Here is a 22,056-nt window from a genome sequence, read left to right as displayed (position 1 = left end):
ATTTTGTGATTTCATAAGGACATAAGAAGAGCCCTGCAGAGTCAAACCAGTGGTTAACCTAGTTCAATATTTTGTTCCACAGAGTGGCTGACCAGGGAAAACTAAGCCAATGTCTATCAACCAATCAAGAGACTACCTCTTGCAGGATTTTGCCCATTGATTTTTGGTATTCAGGGACAGAATTTGACTTACAACCACCTCTAAAAAACTAACATTCACTGATACATTTTTGTTTTAATGTTTTCAGCTTCTCTCTTGTGGACTTCTTGAGAAATTAAAATTCAGTGTCCTAGAACTACAAGAATATTTGGACACTTACAACAACAGGAAAGAAGCAACCCTATCTGTAAGCACAATTGCTTTGCTTCATTTTGTTATGTAATGTTGTTGTTCAGTCGCACAGTTGACTCCGACTGTATGTTATGTAATAATAGATCTCAAATCTGGGCAAATATACAAATAATGGGCTGCACCCAGACTCAATCTGCAATTTAAACTGATTGCCCCTTCCCATTGCAGACCCTCCTCATGTCATTGCTCGGGACCCCTTATACCCTAGCTCGGTGTAGCTGCAGTGGGAGGGGGGAGGCAGAAAGGTTCCATTCTGCCATATATAGATCCAGATGATCTATTCATGTGAATGCAACATGAATTTAATATGGTTAACTTTAAATACTCACAATTCGCTTGTGAATCTATTGCCTTCAGCAGTCACAATTTAGCGCACCAATATACATTTCTCATATAATTACGGGAAAAAATTAAAATAATTATTTTGTGAATCATAACAAAATTTGTTTTTCAAGTTAAATGTCTCAGAAGCATAATCATAAAATATAAAGCGTTTGCTGGCTATCAAAGCACTTTGGTGATCATTGTGAATACAGCTGTGTTGGTAATGGAATTTTCTTTCCTTCCCCCCCAAAAAAACAAAACTAACAAACACAGTGGCTTGCAAACTGCAAGGCAACATTTGCTGGGGGTTCAAGAGATGGTGTCATTACCTGTCAGCCAGGAGACTCAGAGGAAAAGGTAATAAGGAATTATATATGTTCTCTTTTCTTCTGCGATTAGCTACGATTCTGCATTTATGCTTGGCCACAAAGCCTTTAGTCTGTCTTTTCAGATCAGCTAGCATCAAAGCAGTCATAAGTCTTAATAAGGAGGTGCCACTTTTTCTTCTTTGTATTGTAGCATGTTCAATGGAGCATGATCAGTGGGCTCTTTTTTCCCCTTTGTTTTTGTCCCAAGTTACTGGTGTACCCCTAAAGGTCTTGGGGCTACCCATAGTAGGGGAAAGATACAACACTATCCCCCTTCTCTTTCTCCCATCTCAAACACCCTCTCTATAAAATGCCTTGAAGTTTTATAGAGAAGCAGGCATATACTCGAGAAAGTCCATTATAGATTGCATAACACCCCTCTAGAATCCTTTTTGCTACTTACAGGTGATCAGGTATTAATATGGAAGCACAGTGGCTGCTCCAACAGCTTTACCTTGTATACGCTCTGCTTCCAGTGTGACTGATGGCTGTACAGCCATAGTCTTGTGTATTCAGGGAGAAGAGATGAGGGAGAAACTGTACTTTAATCTGAAAGATCCTCAGTTCCTAGAGATTTTTTAAAATTGAAACTGTATGGGGAGAGGCTACTAATATGATTGGGAAAGTAGTATGGGAGTTGTGGGCATTAACCTTTCCCCCCATATAAGTGACCCCCAGAAGGTTCTATTTATGCTACCATTTTTATTTCTTTCCTCCATGGATATTTCTTTCCTCCATGGCGCACATGGTATCTTGGAGGGCAGGTGATTTACAGTGCAGTCGTATGCAGTGTTATTCCCATCTAAGCTAGGGTTGCCAAGTCTACTTACGTGGCATCTTGGAGGGCAGGTGATTTACAGTGCAATCGTATGCAGTGTTATTCCCATGATCTAAGCTAGGGTTGCCAAGTCTACTTACCTTGGCGGCGGGGGAGCCTCGCCGGGCTCCAGGAGCTCTCCGGCGCGCACCGCCAGCACGTCACAGGAAGTGACGCGCTACGTCGCTCACGTTGGGGGCATGGCCCCGATCGTCAGCATGCCCCCACGCTGTGCTTCGGGGGGCGGAGTTCCCTCCGGGGCCCGATTCTGCGGCGGCAGAAATCGGGCCTCCAAAGCGTGGGTTTACCCGCCACCCGCCCCCTCTTGGCAGCCCTAATCTAAGCCCATTGAGTTTAGAGTATAGGATTGTACTGTTGGATTGGGAAAACTGTATGTGATGAATGGATCACATGCACACATCCCCCACTTTGCTTCCTTGAAAAAGTTAATGGCTCCCTTTTAACCCTCGGAAAAACTGTTTGAAGATCAGTTGCACATGTCCTGTCATAAAGTGTTTGGCCCTAAGCATACTTAGAAGGAAGTAAATCTAGCAGAATTCATTGTTAAATTTCTAGTCTGTCTGATGCATATGGCTTTGTGGTGAAGGAAATGTACCCTGCACCCACTCAAGGGCACTTTCATCTGCTTTATATATTTCAGGGAGGAGTGCTGGGCATTCTGAGCCATGGCACTAAGTAATTGATCTTAGGACTTTTACTTCTTCCCTGTTGTAAATCCAGTACAGGCTAATGTGGCTACGATGAGATGTTTATAGTTAAATGCATTTTCCTTTTTTAGTTGACCTTTAAAAAATTAAGTTGGTAATTGTGTTTCAAAAAAAAAATCAATATTTAAATATCCAGCTTATGTTATGTTGTTCACTTATACAGTGATTTGCCATCTTTGTAGCCATGTGATGTCAAACGTTTTTCTGATCAGTGCATGTTCTTTAAAGAGCAAAGGAAAACCGTTGTTCTGAATCCAGAGAGGGTAGTCTACCTCTCTGGGTTGTTGTTAATGTATTTGTAAAAGTATAGGATTCCCTCCCATTCCTGGACAGGCTTGGCGGGCAGAATCCTATACAACCGTGACGCTTGAAATCATGGTATTGGAGGAAAATGCCCCTTTTCATGACCACTACTGTGCACGGGCAAAGCAAAACAGATTTATTTGAAATGGCCCGGGGCGGATGCTGAGCAAAGTAAAAAAATAAATGTAGCCGCCTACAGAGCCATCAATAATCGAGGGGGAAAAAATGACAACTTCTTTCCATGGTCTATAAACGTACACACGCTGTGTGATGCAATGTCTATATGCAGCTCAATCTTTTTTTCCTCCCTGCAACATGATTTAAGGGCTGGGATTGTTTTGGCTTTTAATTTATATTTTTGCCATTTTCTGTTTTTGTTTCATTCTTTTTTCTCTTCCTTGGCAATATTTCTCCCTTGTTCATTTATTATCCCTCCTACCTTGGGTTCTGCACTCTTAAAATTCTTTATATGTTTTGTTTTGCTTGTTCATATTACTTTCTTGCTTCATCTGTTTTCTTTTGTTGCACTGGATCTCCTACTCATTTCTGGTTATGGCCATATGTGTAAAAGGGAAACAAGAGGAAGGTAGCATCCACTTCCCCTGCTCCATCCACATCCATGGGGCTCTCAACTAAGGGTGTGCATTTGGCAATAACTGAGCCAATTGAATACCCAAAAAATACCTTATCAGTATTTTGGGGGTATCATGTAAGCCAAATACAGATCAGAGACCTGTATTCGGCTACCGGTATAGCTGATCCCAAAAAAGCCGATTTTATCCAGGTTGTATTTGGGTTTATTCAGCTATACCAACCCCAGCCATTTAAACCTAACAGCTGACAGGTGGAGCTGCCAGTCAGCTGTTGGGTTTAAATACCTCCCTGGGAGACATTTCAGTGCTCCTTTTGCTCCCCTCCCCTGCTCCTGAGCTGCCATACAATTTTCCACTTAGTTTCATGAAGGAAGCACTAAACTAGAAGGGTGGGAGAGACTGAGAAATGGGGCTGTTTGGCAGCTAGTCAAGGAATCTTCTGTTTCTTGTCAACCAAGAAGAAACAGAGGGCATTAGGTAGCTGCCTAGGAACCATCTCTCTCTCTCTCTCTCTCTCCCCCTCTCCCAATCACTTTCTAGTTTAAGGCTTCCTGAGCACAGCTAGCATAAAGTTAGCTGGGGTGTTTCCTGGTGACTGTTGCTGCTTCTTATTAAAGACCCTGGCAGGAACATGGCCAACAGCACTACCCAGACTCACTCTGGAGGCTAGCTGGTAGCGTTTTTTCAGGTCACAGGTCATTCTTTTATTAGGGCCTACCAAAACAATCATAAAACAGTGTGCAAGCTTTTGATTTCTCTAGAACTCATTCTACAGGTTTTGAAATTGGGGGGTGGGGGGCTGCCAGGTCTGGTCAAGGAGGAAAAAAGGATGTTTTTAGGCCATGACGGAAGGGCCCCTTGTGGCTTATATAGTATGTGCTGCAGATATAGTTATATTAGATAGTGCTGGTATAGCTGATTTAAAGTTACATTGTACACAGTGACTTGGGAGCCACATGTGTCTCATAGAATCATAGAGTTGGAAGGGGCCATACAGACCATCTAGTCCAACCCCCCTGCCCAATGCAGCAACAGCCTAAAGCATCTCTGACAAATATTCATCCAGCCTCTTCTTGAAATCTGCCAGTGAAGGGGAGCTTACCACCTCCCTAGGCAGCTGATTCCACCTTTGAACCACTCTGACTGTGAAAAAGTTTTTCCTAATATCCAGCAGATACCTTTCTGCATGTAATTTAAACCCGTTGCTTCAAGTTCTATTCTTTGCTGCCAACTGGAACAGCTCCTTGCCCTCCTCCAAATGACATCATTTCAAATATTTAAAGAGAGTAATCATGTCCCCCTCAGTCTCCTCTTCTCCAAACAAAACATTCCCAAGGCCTCATAGGGCATGTCAAAGAGACACATGTATCTCTTTGGCATGCCGCCGCTGGCTCTCCGAAGCACTATTTCCCAGTGTTAGGCTTACTGGGTTCCCAGTCAGGGTGGGGGTTCCCCCACTTTTGTGGGCTCTGGCCCACTGCTGGCCAGTTGGTCGGCTAGGGAAACCCCACCCCCAAACAGACAGCCCTACGCAATGTCGGTGATGTGCTGACGTCACTTCTGGAAGTGCCGTCATTGTGTTGGCGACGTCAGCGGTGATACTCTACTTTTTGGGCAAAACTCTATGGTGTGTAGCCATTTTTACCATAAGAGTAAAACATACATCACCCTGCTGTTGCTGACAGAACGATGTCACTTCCAGAAATGATGTCAGTGCATCACCAGCAATCCCTGCCCACCCCCGGAATTCCCCCCAAATCCCCCCGCCGGCAGGAGGAAGGCACCTGGCAACCCTACCCAGTGTAGTACCAGCCCCTTATTTCAGGAAAGTGGGCAAGGCTTTTGGGCAAGCATGGTGGGGGCTTCTGGTTGGTAGTTGAAACAGTCACCCTAGAGGAACAGATAAACTGCAAGCTTCCCTGAAGGGCGAGTCTCATGCCAGCCTCGTTTGGTTGATGGTGATTGCAAAAGTGCCTCTCTGCAAGCCGTAGACTTGAGTACCTCTGCGCTAGAGCTTTCTGAGAAGAATATATCTGTTTTGTTTTCTGGGACTAGTGAAAACTTTCAGTGTCGAATTGCAGTGTGACTTGATAATTCCATCTTTCTGGACCACTTTCAGGCACCTATTATCAGTGCTTCAGCCCAGCTATTTTATCGGGTAGGGGAAAGCACAGTCTAATTTTAGATATATATTTATCTTAATGCAATGCATGTACCCTGCTTTTTTCGACCTTACTGGTCTGAAGCACTGCTGCAGCTGAGGGAGGAGGCAGCTGTTTTATTTATTTATTTACTTTATTTATGGTCTGCTTTTCTCGCTGGGACTGAAAGCAGATTACAACATTTAGCAATGCAATAGGAAAAGCCTAAGACACATAATATACATCATAATAAAACTGGATTGCAAAATTAGAAAACAATGCAATAAAAACAGAAGAAGGTATAAGAAACTCAGAAACTGTATTACATACATTAGAAAACAATGCAGTAGAAGTACTATAAACAGTGCTGCAAACAACAACCCTTATCTTTTCTTAACAGGTACTCCTGAACATTTCCATTTTACTACAGCCCCATTCTCTTTCTAAAAATGCCCTCCTGAACAGCTATGACCCAGTCTTCCACAAGACAATCTATATGTGACGTTTTCCACATGTCCTCCAGCAGTACGCCATGAGGACTTTCTATCAACATACCTTGCATGTTCTGTAATGGAAACTCACTACTCAGACATGCTTTGGGCCCAGTTTGCAAAGTTAGAAAACAGTGCAATAAAATTGGGATCATGAGATGCAAGGAAAGGGATCTTCAGCCTACACACACACACACACACACACACACACACACACACACTGCTATCCTGTGTTCAGATGGTCCTGGGAAGCTGCTGTTGGGTCAGATGGGGAAACATACATGTATCGAGGGCTTATATACCTAAACTGTAAATCTGAAAGTCAGGCACCCTGATCTAGCATGGGTGATTGCAGAACAGAAATTAAATTATATTCCCCACATTTCTCTGGTGGCCTTGCATAAGCAAGCTGGTCAGATGAGTGAGGGGTCATCCTCAGACACAGTACTGACCAGCTGAGTTCACAGCTGACCCTCTTCCTTCCCTAACAAGTGCTGTCTGGGTGGGGATCTCTCTGGCAGGAGAGGGGGGCACTCTCTTCTGCAGCTTCTGATCCACAACCTGCTGCCGTGCAAGAATACCCCCCGGCATGGAAGTCAAGTGGAATGTAACATGTGCCCCCTTGTCACCGTGCTGTTTTTTTTTCTTTTAAAAGAATTTTCCCACAAAAATAGATACCGTTTTAAGGATTTTCAACAAGACATTGATAAGATGCAAGAACTTTCTATTTTTAGAGTTACCCAGGCAAGCTTTCAGAAATAGCTGCATTCAAAACGTAGATGATTAAAGGGACTGTTTTAGAACCATGATTATCCAAATAGTTTTTGTTAAGCTTCTGGTGCCGTGCATGTTGATATGTTCTGGATCACTTAGCAAGTTGAGACAAGCCTAATGCTAATACTGCTGACAGACTAGTAAAAGTGGCTGTGCTTTTTCCAATTGCATGCATTACACTGACACTATACTTTCTTTCCTTTCCTTTTTCCTGTGCCATGCTTGCTGTGTAGCAAATGGAATCTCTTGCAGTAAGTTTAAAAAAAGTTCTTTCAAATTTTTTGTCCATTAAAATATGGACTAATAAAACACACCAGTTCACTGTTTTAACTCTTAGCATGTTTCCCCTTTACTTCTTTTCTTTTTTCTCCCCTTATTGATTCACTCTATGATTATGGGTAATCAATGTTTGAATTGCGTTTTATTTCACAGCTCCCTGGGGAGCGTCAACAGATGGTACATTTGTCCTTGTCACATGCAATTTAGAATTGTTATTTACATTTATTTGTGGGTGAGGCAAACAAACCACATGGTTGCTTAACTTGGTGAAGGTAGCGAGCTAAAGTAATTGTTGTATTAAAACAAACAATGTCTGTTATGCCTCCAGGGGAAAAAAATATTAAATCAGGATTTGATGTATTGAAATCATCATATGACTGCAGTGTAAAGAAATAAATTGATTCCAAGTTGGAGTATAACAACAGTGGGCGTAATCCATCCCTTATGGGAGGGAATCCCCATATGGATTCTTTTCCTATTCACTGGCTACCCTCAGCCAGATATTCATGTGTTGCAGCAGACCAACCTTTATCTGATGCAAGAGGTTTATCCATACTTCCCATATGCAAATCTAATCAGCCCCCTCTTTCCCGAGACCAGGAAATCATACGGAACACCACTCAAAATTGTGTCTGCCTCAGTCAGCAGAAACCAGGGGTCTCCAGCATTTTTGAGCCTACGGGCACCTTTGGAATTCTGACACAGGCTGATGGGTGCAACCAGAAAATGGCTGCCACAGGAGACAGAGTCAACAAAAAAAAATGCCAGGAAGTGAGGCTGTGCATAACTCTAATAGTCATTCTTCAATATTTCAGGCAGAAGCTCTGCTTAACAGGATGCTTTTTGAAAATGAATATGTTGTTTAAAAATATTTTCTTGTGTACAGGAAGCTTTCCTTCAGTCACACAGTGAAAACTGTTGTGCTGTGGCAGTAGCTGCTGCCAAAGCAATGTTTGCACTCCCAGTGAGAAATCCTACTAGACAAAAGCACCACCACTTGATCCCACCCACTTTCTAAAATCACTTGGCGGGTGCCAGGAAAAGTGCCACTGGGCGCCATGTTGGGGGTCCCTGGCATAAACTAACAGTGCAATCTTAATCAGGAGTTACAGCTCTAAATCCACACGGCATAGAACTGCACTGTTAGGTTTACAGTGACAGTGACTTTGACATTCAGAACTATAGCACAAGCATGAGATTTCTATATAAATGTGATTAGAAGTCCTTTTTGAAGTCAGACGATCAATCGTATGTATCTGCATATGGTCACAATGGGAGAGTCCTCATCCTTGTAAAGTAATGTTTATGGCTGCAATCACACACACTAAATAATCCACTTCCAATGCACTTTCCAACTGGATTTTTACTATGTGAACTGGCAAAATCCAATTCAAAAGTACATTGAAAGCGGATCGAAAGTAGATTATTTAGTGTGTGATTGCAGCCTATTTCGGCTTAATTCAATGAGCTATATAATAATTCCCATAGAAAAGCCAATGCTTTTCTTGAGTATGAGTACATATCACTTCTTTATGATAAAGTATAATTAATTATTGGGGTGGTGGCAAAATCCAGTTTATTTAATCTGTTTGGATTCATGGATTGGATTCAGTGATGCACAAATGGAAAAAAGAAAGGGGTTGCAAAAGATCTTGTGTGACATCTCATGCTCCCATCCTAATTTTTTTTATATATACAATATAAAATAAACATACACAAGATCTTGTGGAACAATGCCCTTCCTCTTCCATCTTGTACCTTAGGGGAGGTATTTTGAGAATAGAGAAGATCCTAGTTTCAAAACCCTGGGATTGGTTGCACAAGACCTTGCCCAAGTGGGAATACAATAAGTTGACTTAGTGCAAGCAAGTACTGCCATCTTTTCCTTTGTGTTTCCCCTTGCCCAAGACCTCTAGCACAAGCAAAAAAATTGTGCTGGATCCAGTGCCATCCCATCATTGGATTGTAAAGTGGTGCCGATCACATTTGGAGAGGAAATATGTGAAATTAACATTCATGATGATAAGTTCAGGTCAAAAAAGATGAAATCCTGAAAAATGGCTAAGGCCACTCTTTCTTTAAAGCTCAAATTAGAGAACAAGCAAAGTGGCATGAAAGGTTGCTGTAGAACTGACATGTTTGCCATTTTGCCCTTCGATTTACAGGGGTGTTTTGTCTTATTTTGTAACACAAACACACATTCTCCATAGCACTTTGTTATTGGTTACTGGGAGAATGAAGTCCATTCTATTGTTTTTATTAATAACTTCCACTTCTATAATTTATTTCTTTAGCAATTGGAACTGTGCCAGAGATTATATAAGCTGCACTTCCAGTTGCTGTTGCTTTTTCAGTCGTACTGTAAACTCATCGGACAAGTGCACGAAGTTAGTACAATGCCAGAGGTATGTTGCAAAAACCAAACCTTTTGCTGCAAAGCTTGCTGTGCCTTCTTGTGTTGGGTTTCTTTTTTTTCCAACAAAGTTAGTTTTTCTTGTTTAAGATTGCAGATGATACCATTTCAGAAAGTTTAGAACATGCCTTTGGTTTAAAAAAAAAAGTTGTTGGGATTTAAGAACAGAGAAAATAAAAGGACCACACCAGTCACTAAGAAATAAAAATAAGACCAAGACCAAAGGTGCAAGTAAAGTAAAAATACATTTTATTACCCAGTTAAGATTCTCAACACCTTTCACCAACAGACTTCTTCAGGGGAATTTATAATATGCAAATACATCAATGAGTTCTGATAATAGTAATATTTGTTTAACTAAAATATGTAAATAAAGTATTGTGATAAAAAAACAAAGTACAATTTGTATGGTATAATACCAATCAGGTACAAAACCATTCAGTATAACTGCAAGGGCCCTATTCTGCCCTTATGATTGCATGAACGAAAATGAAGGAGAGAGGAAAAACTCCCTGTATGTAATAAGAGATATAAGCTAAACTATCCAGCACACAACAGATTTTGGCTCAATTTTAAAAGAATCTTTCCTCTGCCTGGATGAATGTTATAAACCTGTTTAGTCCCACAGTGTTTCTCCAACAAGAGTACAAGACCAGTAGTATATACCAGTGATTAGTTGATGCAATATCACTGTTTTACATAAGGTGATGCAATTCCTGTCAGAGTCTGGAGACTGGCGATCCACTCTGCTTCTTTTTTCAATAGTAGCCTCTCATTTTGACAAGTTAATTTTTGCACTGCCCAAAACGGGAAATCAGACAGACAGTGATAGTTTTCAATAATGTGTTTAGCCGATGGGACACTTGTTCTTTTCAATTTAATATTACTTTTTTTGTTTTGCTATGCATGTTCTTAGGTGCCTGGTTGTTTTTCCACCACAAAGTTTAATTCAGGGGCACTGGACAATATATATAACCTGTTCTTGTTAAATCCCAAAATCCCCTTAAAGGGGAAAAAAGAATATTTTGTTGTCAAAAACTGGAGCACCTTTGAACTTTATAACTGACTTCCAAGGTGATTTGCAATTCACTGTCTGTATATCATATCCCCCCGAACCACCTGTCATCACGCATCAGTTGTGGCAACAGGAGAATCTGGAGGTACATGATATGCTGTCCCCTGTCCCCCCCCCCAAGTTCCACCAGCTGCTTTCTCGCTTGAAGGTAGTCCTGTTTGTGTAGGAGGCGCCATTTTAGAAAATGCATTTGCTCTTTTGTGTATTATAGTAATATGTGTGTAGTCATATATGCTATATTTACATAGAGGGCATAATGTAGCACAAGCAAATGCTTAATGTCTCATTGTAGTTACAGACATTGCAAAAAAAAATCTTGGTGTTCCTTGATAACAGATCTTGGGAGAAAAGTTTGTGAGATCTTAGTTGCTATTCTGGATCGCTGAGACAACCTCTCACAATACTGAGGCCTCTTCCTCATGTGGTGTCATGGGGGGTTAAGATTCAGTGGCCCTTTCCCAAGCATTGGGAATCAATTGGTAGTGAGAGGCTCTAAACCCTAAAGTTCCATGAAGCACAATATAAGAAGGGGGCCAGAGTGCGGGGGCTCGGGGCTAGCAAGGGGGAGAATGAATTTCCACATCCTCCTGGGTCCCCCTCTTGTCCTATCTATTTGGAAAATTAAATGCAAAGAGATATGGGTCAATTTAATATGGAGTATGCTTTTATTGGTGAGAATGCTAAATAGAAAGATGCAAAAAAAATTAAAAATAAGGTTAGTGTGTTCTACCATGGTTTTAAAAATATGGACATTTTTGCCCTGACCTGGATAGCCCAGGCAAGCCTGATCTCATCAGATCTTGGAAGCTAAGCAGGGCCAACCCTGGCAAGTACTTGGATGGGAGACCTCCAAGGAATACCAGGGCCGAGACACAGAGGCAGGCAATAGCCAGCCACCTTTCTGAAACATCCAAGCCCCACTAGGAGTTCCTAGAAGTCAACCATGACTTCCAGGCACACACATACACACATACTCACACAAACAAAAATACCCCCAAAATGGACATTTTTTTAATATGGTGGAATGATTTCCAGTGTAAATGGCAAAACTTCTCATTCTTATGTATGGCATTCACCATATTGTGTATCCTCATAGAATACAAACATCTTTTTTTCTCCAACTGTGGGGTAGTTCATTTCTAGTCACAGCACAGTCCAATCCAGGTGGATCCATGAAGGGATACAACCAATGTTTGCATTCTCAGTATTCAGCAGATTTTACAGTCAGGTTTGTGGTGACTAGGGAGCCAGATAAGAACAGAAAGTCACACACTCAGCTGGGAGAAAAGTTGCCATTAGTTCTTTGATTTTCCCTTTTCAGTGGCAATAAGAAAAGGGGGAGTGGGTGAAGGAAATAGTGCATTGTTTAGTCTCATTCCCCCCTCCCCTTTCTCTTTAACAGCTATTGAATATGTCACGAGAGCTGAGTGAATTAAAGAAGAACCTTAAGGAAGCAAGTGCTGCCGTTGCAACTGATCCACTGATTATAGAGTGTGGTACCTCGGAACCCATGTTCACTTCTACAGAAGTAGCCATACAGTCCATGCTGGAGTGTCTGAAAAATAATGAGCTTGAAAAGGCTCTTTATCAAATAAGGGAATGCAGGTAAATTTCAACTAGGCAGGTTATACTATGTATTAATTTGTATTTATTAATCTAAAGAGCTGTAGCTACAAAACCCAGTGCTCTGGAGTACTGTTACTGAACTCTAGTGATGGCTTCAGATTAAAAAGTCTGGCATATTAAATGCAGAAACAAGGCAATTTTTGCTTCCTACACGCCCAGGCCTACTTCTGTTATAGCAAGACTGTGTCCAGGTTCAATAAGAATGTATATGCAAGAGCTTTCAGACACAAGCTAATAACCTCTGTTGTGCATATCACATAACAGTGCTGTGATACGCATTAATTTCTCTTGGGCTTGCATGTGAAGTTCCCAGTATGTTGGGTTGGATCCAAAGAACAATGAGTGGAAGGAAAATAGCCATGTGTACCATTCCACAAGCTCCCATGCAATGCTTTGATATACATTCTCTGTCACAGTTCTCATGCTTCCACTTGTGCAAGAAGCTGTGCTAGCAGAAAATCATTGCTGGGAATTAGTTTGGCTTTTTAATGTTGTAGCTCATAGCCCTCTGGCAATAGAAGACGCTTTCCACATGTGGAAAGATACCTTTTGGACCCAATTCATCATGATCATTAGTGATTGTCAAGTTTTGATTATTTATTTATTTATTGTTTATTTAATTTTATTTATACCCCGCCCTCCCCGTGTGCGGGCTCAGGGCGGCTTACAACAGTATGGCACTCAGTGCGATAAAAACACAGTAAAACAAATTAAAACAGTTAGGTACAATGGGCTACGCCCAAGGATCCCGCGTGACTGACACCCTCTCTCCCTATTGCACATGCCCTTAAATCCAGAGGGAGGCTACTGTGGCCCCCCGATGTTCATTGGCCACTCCGCCTCATCTGGCGGTGCTGCTATACAGGCCCCCGTTGGTGGTAGCGGCGGCAGCTCCTATTCAAAAGCCTGGCGGAAGAGCTCCGTCTTACAGGCCCTGCGGAACTGTAACAGGTCCCGCAGGGCCCTGATCTCCTCCGGGAGCTCATTCCACCAGATAGGAGCCACCACCGAAAAGGACCTGGCCCTTATGGCAGCAAGCCTGGCCTTTTTAAGGCCCGGGGTCGCAAGACGATGTTGCGACCCCGACCGAAGTGCTCTTTGGGACCTGTGTGGGGAAAGGCGGTCCCTCAGGTATGCCGGACCCTGGCCATGTAGGGCTTTAAGTGCAAGCTGCCTGTGATTGAAGTGCAAGCTGCCTGTGAAGAGGTTTATCCTTGAGTTTCCACTTCCCCTGTGGATAGCTTGATTGAGTTAATGGCTGGTGTCCCAAACTCTCCCACAGTTACATGAACAATTGAAACAAATCTGTCTCCCTTCCGAACCTCTGGAGCATGAAGTGACTGATGCTGCTCCCCGTGTCCTTTCTTTTTGTGAGTTGACTCTTCCAGCAGTCGGCAACAGTGAGGACAATTTTGCCTTAGCTGGAGTGACAGAGGTTGAATAGCTTTTAATCATGACTTAGGGAATGGCTGCTTAGAAAGAGGTTGTGAACTCCCATTACAAGGTCTTGCTATGCCTTAAGATGTTCTTTCTAGAAATGCCCCTACTGTGAGTACTAGTTTTCTGAGAATAAGAGTGAATGTACTCATAGCTCTGCCATGCCAAACTAAGCAGTGGAGGGTTTGTATCCATGGTGACTCCCACCTACATATAAACACAGATGTAAAGGAGGAAGTAATTCACTGTAATTTCAAGTAAATACATACAAGAGTCACATGGCCAAAAGGCAACTACAAGGATATTTTTTTCAGTTGCATGGTGTTCATATACGTATTACCAGAAATTATCACTTCATCTGTGCACCTGCAAGGGATTGGGAGATTTGATTTTTTTAAAAAGAATGTATTCTTTGTGTAGAAGGGAAGGCAGCATATGATATATCATGGTATGATATCAAAAGCTAGGCAGTGTTGGTACTTGGAAGGAAGACTACCAAGGAAGGCTCTGCAGAAGGCAATGGCAAACCACCTCTGCTTCTCATTTGCCTTGAAAGCCCCTTGCTGGGGTCACCATAAGTCAGCTGTGACTCAACGGCATTTTAGACACACACACACTCTCTCTCTTTCTATAATATAATGCTCATTCAAATGACAGTGACTTGCCTGAACTTTTGTTTTGCTGCAGGAGTTTATGGCCCAATGACATCTTTGGAAGCAGAACTGATGATGAGGTCCAAACCCTCTTGAATATCTACTTCCGGCATCAAACACTTGGGCAGTCTGGCACTTATGCACTGGTGGGCTCTAACCAAAGCCTGTCCGAAATCTGTACAAAACTGATGGAACTGAACATAGAGATCCGGGACATGATCCGCAGGGCTCAAAGCTACCGAGTCATCAATACTTTTCTTCCAGAGTCCAGTGTTTCTGGCACAAGTCTCTGACAGAAGCCTTGTGCCCCCTTTCTTATTCAAGTTGGGATTGCTTCCATGCTGGGGCAAGGTGGTTCAATACCTTCTCAGCCTTAGAAAGACTTGGTAAAGTTGTAGTCAGTCTTGTTCCCTTTACACCATTTTCCAAGAAGAGCTGGGCAGAGTTTTCACCGTGCTGCAATACTGTAAGGACAGAGGTAGCATAGAATCCTTTGTGCTGTGCTGCACAGACAAAATGCATTTCACTGGGCAACTGCAATTCACTACTGAAGAAGTGACTTCCATTCATACCAAAGACTACTACACTGAACAAGACTTCCTTTCTAGAAAATTAATTTTAGGTTGGCAAAAGTGCAATCTTTCCTTAACTTGAGGATTTTTGTTTTTTAAATCTTGTACATTTTTTTCCTTTTGACCAAGTTAAAAAAATAGGCAGAATGAAGCTAGCGACAGGACCCTGCAAGACTGTCGATTCGAAAGCTGAGAGCCTGTGTGTATGAAAGCGGTTGTAAAGAGCTACAGCTATATGTATACTGTAATTTAAATATGATTACTGTATCTTTTAAAGGAAAAAAAAACCCAAGCTGCTTATGAAGTACATTTCCTGATGTTGCTAGGCTACCGTCTTGGAAGGTACTAGATCCTTTTGAAAGAGGTCTGTTATTAAGACCAAAGTACCTTATGAATGGACTAGGAAGATTTTTTTTTTTTAAATTTTGGCTGCTTTTTACTAGAGGGTTGCTTTTATGAATATATTTATATTACTTAAGGACAGTTGGTCTGGCTTAAATTGCCATTTTGTAGGAAAGCATCACATTGCTGATTTAATTATTTTGAATTGCCCCGCATGCATTTTTTATTTAATATACGTTTGGAATTCAACAGTAAAAGCATTACATAAAACTCGAGTTCACTTTCCATTTCTTAAGGTATTTTCTTTGTAATATGTATGTTTTTCCTTGCATTTTCCCTTTACACTTATTCTGTCAAGTGTTAAATGGGTGCATGTATCTCTTCTGCACATCTGAGACACTTTTTCAGGCACTGTCTGTGTCACTTAAACTTTCTGTAAATACGCTTTAAAGGTTTTTGTGAAGTACCTTTTGGTTGATATTTTGATCAGAACAGGATTATCTTACTAAATATAAAGATGATTATAATATATATATACATACATATACAAAAATGACTGTGTCTGGAATTAGTCTGTGCCATAACCTGTACAGAGTCAATTCTTCTGGGGCTTTTTTGAAACCAGAACCCTGATTCAGATCAGTTGGGTTCACATACTCACTGCACACCAGACTTCAGAACACTCCCAAATAGGTGTTGCATACCTGGTTTAGGAAAAGCCCCCAAAAAGGTTAATACAATTCTACCTTCACTTGCCTTGATACAGCTAGGAATTGTGTTGAGGGGCCATGGCTCAGTGATAGAGCCTCTGCTTGGCATGCAAAAGTTATCAGGTTTAATCCCTGGATTTCCAGTTTAAAAAATTAGATGGTGATGTGAAAGACTCAGCCTGAAACCCTAGAAAGCAGCTGCCAGTCTGAGTAGACAATACTAACTTTCATGGCTCTTGGTCTGATTCTGCATGGGTTTTCCTTCCTGATCCTCTACTTCTGTTAAGTTGAAAGGTTGTTGAGGTGTCTTCGGACTTTTTCCCAAAGCGGTTCCAAAGTCCACCTATAAGACGTCTCCCAAGTAATCCTAGCCCACATGCTTAATGTTCTCAAATTTGTGAGACAGCTCTTCTCATTGTAGAAGCTGTGTGCAAATCATTCTATAGACATTCAACTATATGTTTAATTCTTTACTTGATAATGCTTTATATCAATTTACTTGGAACAGATGTTGAGCTAACTAGCCTATAATGTTCTGGCTTTTTAAAAAAAGTGTGAAAAGATGTGCTATTTTTGAATGCTGATCGGTAACAAGCAGCCGTCCAGCCATGAAGAGACTTTTGTCTTGCCTTGACCATCTATTACAATGTAATTGGGGTATGGTAAAAATTGATTTTGCAGGCAGTACATAAATTTACATACTTAATACTGTGCGACTCTGCACATCTACCTAATAACTATAAAGCCCTTGAGCTTGTCACATATTATAGAACCTGTTCACATTTGAGAGAGTCAGCTTGGTTAGCAAAATATACTTTGAAGAACAAAGTAGCACTCGATTTTAAATAGTGCTATCCGTGCATTAAAGTGGGGTTCTGTCCTGAAATGTGACCTCCATGATCTTGAATCAACAAAAAAAGCATTCCATAGCTATCTTGGAGTTTTGCACAACATTCCACATCTTCCTGCCTTGCTTTAGCACCTTTTACTTAACACTTCTTACCATAATTGGCTGTTGAGCCAATTACTTGGCCATTTTTTTAATACTTTGAGATCAGGGATCCCAAGCCTCATTGAGTCCAAGGAAATCTATGAAATTTTGGAAAAAACAAGCAGGCATCATCACAAAATGGCTGGTAGGAGATTGAGATGCCAAGCCAAGCACCATCCTATGATGGAGACAGCTGTTCCTGAATGGGTGCTCCTCCAGTGAGGTGAAAGTTAGAAGGACTGGGTTGATCACTTCAGGGACAAAGGAATCAGGCCCCACAGCTTGTGGTCTAAGTCCTTTTGCTCTGTTAAAACCTGTGTGTGTCCCCCCCTTTGTTGATACTATTGTCATTTACATCTACTTGGAGCACTGGGTACTAAATGGCAGCTTCATTCCACTTACATGGTAATTGCATTTGATTAGCCCCTTGCTCTCTACAGTGTGCACAATCTTCCAGTTACTAAAGCAATGTCATTTTACTAGACAATTTCCTACTGGTCACATAAGCTCTTTAAAGTCCGCTTTGAGCAAAAATTGACATAATACTCATGTTTTCATTTGAACTAGCTTAAAGTTTTATTTGTACCTTTAGAGAAAGTAACTAAAAGGAGGAGCCCCTGAACTACTGAGTGCCTTGATCATCTATTAGGATCCAGATTCCAGTCGAACCAGGAACAATGTGTTTGTCGACACATCATCTCCCTTTTGATGGCATGATCCTCTTACCAGAGTGCATTAATTTCCTATTCAGTTACCAGTAGCTGGCTTTAACAAAGAGGAATAAATGCAGTTCATGTTTTATTATCTTTACTACCACTCTGTCTTGATAAGTCACCTCTATTCCAGGGGTACACAGGAGGTAAAGGTCACTTAGGAGTGACCACCCCACGGAACTCACGTAATCACTTCCTTAATCTTTCCTTTTAAAACTACTGCACAGCTAGTGTAAAGGAGGCACATTTATGCACCGTTACTCTGGCTGGGGGTAAAGTGTGCTTCTGACTCTTGCCCCCCACCCTCAGTGCTGCTATTTGCTTTGCCCATGAGAGACATAGTCAGTAACTATATTTCCCCCCAGCAAAGCAAATTACAATCTGAGGTCATGGTTCACTTTATCACAGACCTGCTCTGAAGCACCGTAATTTTTGTGCAAGCCACAATTTTTTGACTAGAAACACCCAAAGTTATTAAAAAAAAATAAGTAGCTCCCAGGAATAAAGTCTGCCCTCCCCTGTGCTGTTCCAACGAGATTCCATTTTTCCTTAGTGACAGAAGAAGCTAATATTCCTAATAAAATTGCTATAGAGAAAACCTAAGCAACTAATTTTGTTTTTGTCCATTTCACTTCAACAATTATATACATATACCCACCTATTTTCATGTCAGAGAGACTAAAACATTAATTATAATTCAACGTTTATTACAAGTTAACAATGAAATTACATACAATATTCCCCAACCTTACAAAAATCTTTAATCCGTTATCCAATGCCAGGTCAAAAGCCTAAAGTCAAAACCAAGTATCAAAGTGCATAGTGCCAACACAAACCAGCCATACTTGGAAGGCAAACAGCTTAGACAATGTATTTAAAGCTGTAGGTATTGTCACACGACAGTCTCTTGCCTTTGCAGCGACCACACAGCTCTTGACGGTGAGGCCTCTTGAGGTCAATGTGCCTTTTCTTCTGGGGGCAGGAGCAACGAGTCTTTGAACACAGCTTGAAAGACAACATTTTCAATTATTAGCAGACAGATTAAGCCCTGTTCCCAAAGTGATGATCTCTCCTATGGATCTGCCTTATATGTCCAAGTGGCACTGGACAAAGCAAGAAGCCCAGGCAGAGAGATCTTCATTCCCCTTTGGAGTTCCTTGTTCCTCATTGAAAACTCAGCTATACTGTCCTAGAGCTGCTGCCACAGGTGAATACCCTACTCTTGTTTTGAAGACAAGGACAAGATCACATACCAACATATCAGGCACAACACATGGTCTCTCATGGTCTATTTACAGGCCTGTTTGTACATGAACACATGTGGCTAGTTTTACCCATATTTCAGAAGGAAAGCACTGAGTTTTCAGGCATACTAGAGACAACTAGTTAGCTGCTGCTAATGCCAACCCCGCAGTACTCTATTGGCAATGCTATTTAGAAGGTCTATGGGTGTTGATATGCACTGCAAGTATTAATTTGTTGTGGTAGATGTGATATAATATTCTACTTGTCTATATCCATAGAAGACCTCAGAACTTACAGTCAATTCCACAACCAGCCTTAGTGATATAGTTAGAGCAAGAAGAGTAGGTTTTTAAGGAGTCTCAAAATGGCTTACCGAAGCCTTACCTTCATCTCCCCAACACAGACACTTGGGAGGTAGGTGGAGCTGAGAGAGTTCTGAGAGAACTGTGACTGCCCCAAGGTCACCCAGCAGGCTTCATACAGAGGAGTGGGGAATCAAATCCAGTTCTCCAGATTAGAGTTAACTGCTCTTAACCACTATACCAGTCTGGCAAAGAAAGCTAAGGGGGAATTTTGTCCATTCTCTGTTCAGCAGCAGAAGATATTTTGGGCTGCTTTATTACCTAACTATTGTACATTGTTTTGAAGCAGTCAAACCCTGATGTTATGTTTCTATAAAGAAAGAGCAGTTATCAAGTGCTTTGTTTCTATTTGTGTGAAATAGGCATCCTTTGAAGTTCATAAAATAACCAAACCCTAATAAAGGTCAAGGCCTTCACCAAGACAGAGATGCCTAGTACACCTCTGATGAAATATTACTCACCTGGCACATAATTGCTTCTACTTTATAAGGATTGAAGCTCTTCTGACACTTGCGACAGAGCTGTTTGAAGTAAACCTAAGAAAATGAGATATTAGAAAGGAGAATACCAGGTGTCAAGGTACTAAGTAAAAAACAATAACCTACAGCAAAAACCTGTGCAGCAATAGATATATCTAACTCAGTGTGCTAATGTGATATAGTGGACAGAGTACCACACTAAGACAGGGACAGCCAGGTTTAAATCCTCACTTCTGCTGCTTCAGACCAACACGGCTGCCCACCTGGATTGGCAAAATAAGTTAACCTTTACTTATATTCAATCTCAATTTGGCAACCACATCTCTTTTTTCGTTTCTCACACTTAACTATCGACCTTCCACAGCCTGCAGTTCAGCGTCTTATCCACTTGAGCCACCGCAGCTCCTTAAGAAGTATGTGTGCACACAAAAGCTCATATCTTGCATAAACCTTTGTTGGTCTTAAAAGTGCCACTGGACTCAAAATATGTTCTGCTGCTTCAGACCACCACGGCTACCCACCTGGATTTGGCAAAATAAGTTAACCTTTACTTATATTCAATTTGAATTTGGCAACTGCATGTCTCCCCCCCCCCAAGATGTTAACATTCCTACATCATTTGGGAGGAACAAGCAGCAGTTCAATGGATGAAAGGACCCCAAGTGATAGGACTTCAGCAGCACCATGTACTGCTAACAGTGCTTAAGATCCATTAGTCCCTTCCATATTCAAATCCGAGGGACAAGACATAGCATTCATCATCCTCCAAAGCAGAAGGATTGAACTACATTGTCTCGAGATCAGTTGTAGTTCCAGATCTCCAGACCCCACCATGGCAACTGACCAGCGTCTTCCTGGACAGTTACAAGGCAACAGTAGCAGCAGCTACATCCCTGGTCTGGTTTTCAACAGAGATGAGGCTGTCCTCACCCAGGCTGCCAAGGGACCTGGAGAAAAGCATTCTGTTCCTTTGTTGTTGTTGCTCAGTCGCACAGTCGAGTCCGACTCTCCGCGACCTTTAATGGGATGCTATTTATCCCGAGCTCCACCTACCTATTTCCATTTTATTGACGGGAAAGGACGCTTCCCTCCAGCATCAGATTAAACTCTGATCTAGGACAAACATTACATCAGAGCTCTAAAGGACCCAGGAGACACTCATATAATATAGTGTAATATAGTAATATACTAATTTTACAGCCATTCTAAATTGTTTCAGAAGTTCTGTTCTCCATAATATTTGATTGGAACTCATCTCAATCAAACCTGGAGTTTTTCCTATTCTGGGAAGCACCATTCTTCCCCCCTTCACTAAAGCTGCACACCCAAACCATTATTTCCCCCATCTTCCTTGATTCTTGAGGGCCACCAAGCATGATACCTTATTAGTTCCAGAAATGCACCATACATAAGCGCTCTCCCATCTGGTCTTACAGTTGTTGCAGTGGAAGTAGCCATATTTCTGTTCCAGGAACTGAAACAGGAAGATCTTATTAACAACAAGGCATCTAGACAATGCACACAGATAAGTCCCATAGTCAATGTGTTGGAGAGAGACTGTGGCTCAGCAATGGAGACTCTGTTTTACATGCAGAAGATTTCAACTTCAATCCCTGGCATCAGCAGTTAAAGAGATCAGGCAGTAGATGATGGGAAAGACCTTTCCCAGATACCCACAAGAGCCACTGCCAGTCAGTGTAGACAGTGCCAATGGTCTGACTCTTTCTAAGGCATGAACAAAACATATTTTCTACTGCTAGACCATGTACTGCTAACAGTGCTTAAGATCCATTAGTCCCTTCCATATTCAAATCCGAGGGACAAGACATAGCATTCATCATCCTCCAAAGCAGAAGGATTGAACTACATTGTCTCGAGATCAGTTGTAGTTCCAGATCTCCAGACCCCACCATGGCAACTGACCAGCGTCTTCCTGGACAGTTACAAGGCAACAGTAGCAGCAGCTACATCCCTGGTCTGGTTTTCAACAGAGATGAGGCTGTCCTCACCCAGGTTGCCAAGGGACCTGGAGAAAAGCATTCTGTTCCTTTGTTGTTGTTGCTCAGTCGCACAGTCGAGTCCGACTCTCCGCGACCTTTAATGGGATGCTATTTATCCCGAGCTCCACCTACCTATTTCCATTTTATTGACGGGAAAGGACGCTTCCCTCCAGCCCTTGGCAACCCTACCTCAAAGGAACAGGCCGCCCCACTTTCTCCCGCCCTAGGCACCGGACCGAGCCTGAGGCAAGAGCGCCCCTAGTGGCTAA

The 22,056-nt window shown here is 41.8% G+C and overlaps 2 protein-coding genes across 2 annotated transcripts in view; one reads left to right on the top strand and one right to left on the bottom strand.

Moving 5' to 3' along the window:
* FRY (FRY microtubule binding protein) overlaps positions 1 to 15,497 on the top strand; it is a 168,086-nt gene extending 152,589 nt beyond the window's left edge. Inside the window, 6 exon segments of the mRNA XM_015424198.1 lie at positions 248 to 346; positions 949 to 1,032; positions 7,124 to 7,141; positions 9,464 to 9,574; positions 12,060 to 12,262; positions 14,408 to 15,497. Of these exon segments, the coding sequence (XP_015279684.1) occupies positions 248 to 346; positions 949 to 1,032; positions 7,124 to 7,141; positions 9,464 to 9,574; positions 12,060 to 12,262; positions 14,408 to 14,666 (774 nt within the window). The 3' untranslated portion in view covers positions 14,667 to 15,497.
* Positions 15,498 to 18,447: 2,950 nt separating this feature from the next.
* The window catches only part of ZAR1L (zygote arrest 1-like), a 5,071-nt gene continuing 1,462 nt past the window's right edge, over positions 18,448 to 22,056 (bottom strand). Inside the window, exons 2-4 of the mRNA XM_015424197.1 lie at positions 21,169 to 21,261; positions 19,770 to 19,844; positions 18,448 to 18,706 (exon numbers count right to left, since the gene is read on the bottom strand). Of these exons, the coding sequence (XP_015279683.1) occupies positions 18,563 to 18,706; positions 19,770 to 19,844; positions 21,169 to 21,261 (312 nt within the window). The 3' untranslated portion in view covers positions 18,448 to 18,562. The remainder of the gene's footprint in view (positions 18,707 to 19,769; positions 19,845 to 21,168; positions 21,262 to 22,056) is intronic.

This window comes from Gekko japonicus, unplaced genomic scaffold, assembly GCF_001447785.1.
Source record: "Gekko japonicus isolate JY-2015 unplaced genomic scaffold, Gekko_japonicus_V1.1 scaffold1403, whole genome shotgun sequence".
In the NCBI taxonomy this organism is placed as follows: Eukaryota; Metazoa; Chordata; class Lepidosauria; order Squamata; family Gekkonidae; genus Gekko; species Gekko japonicus.
The sequence above is the reverse complement of the archived record's forward strand: the minus strand, read 5'-3'. Positions and strand labels throughout refer to the sequence as shown.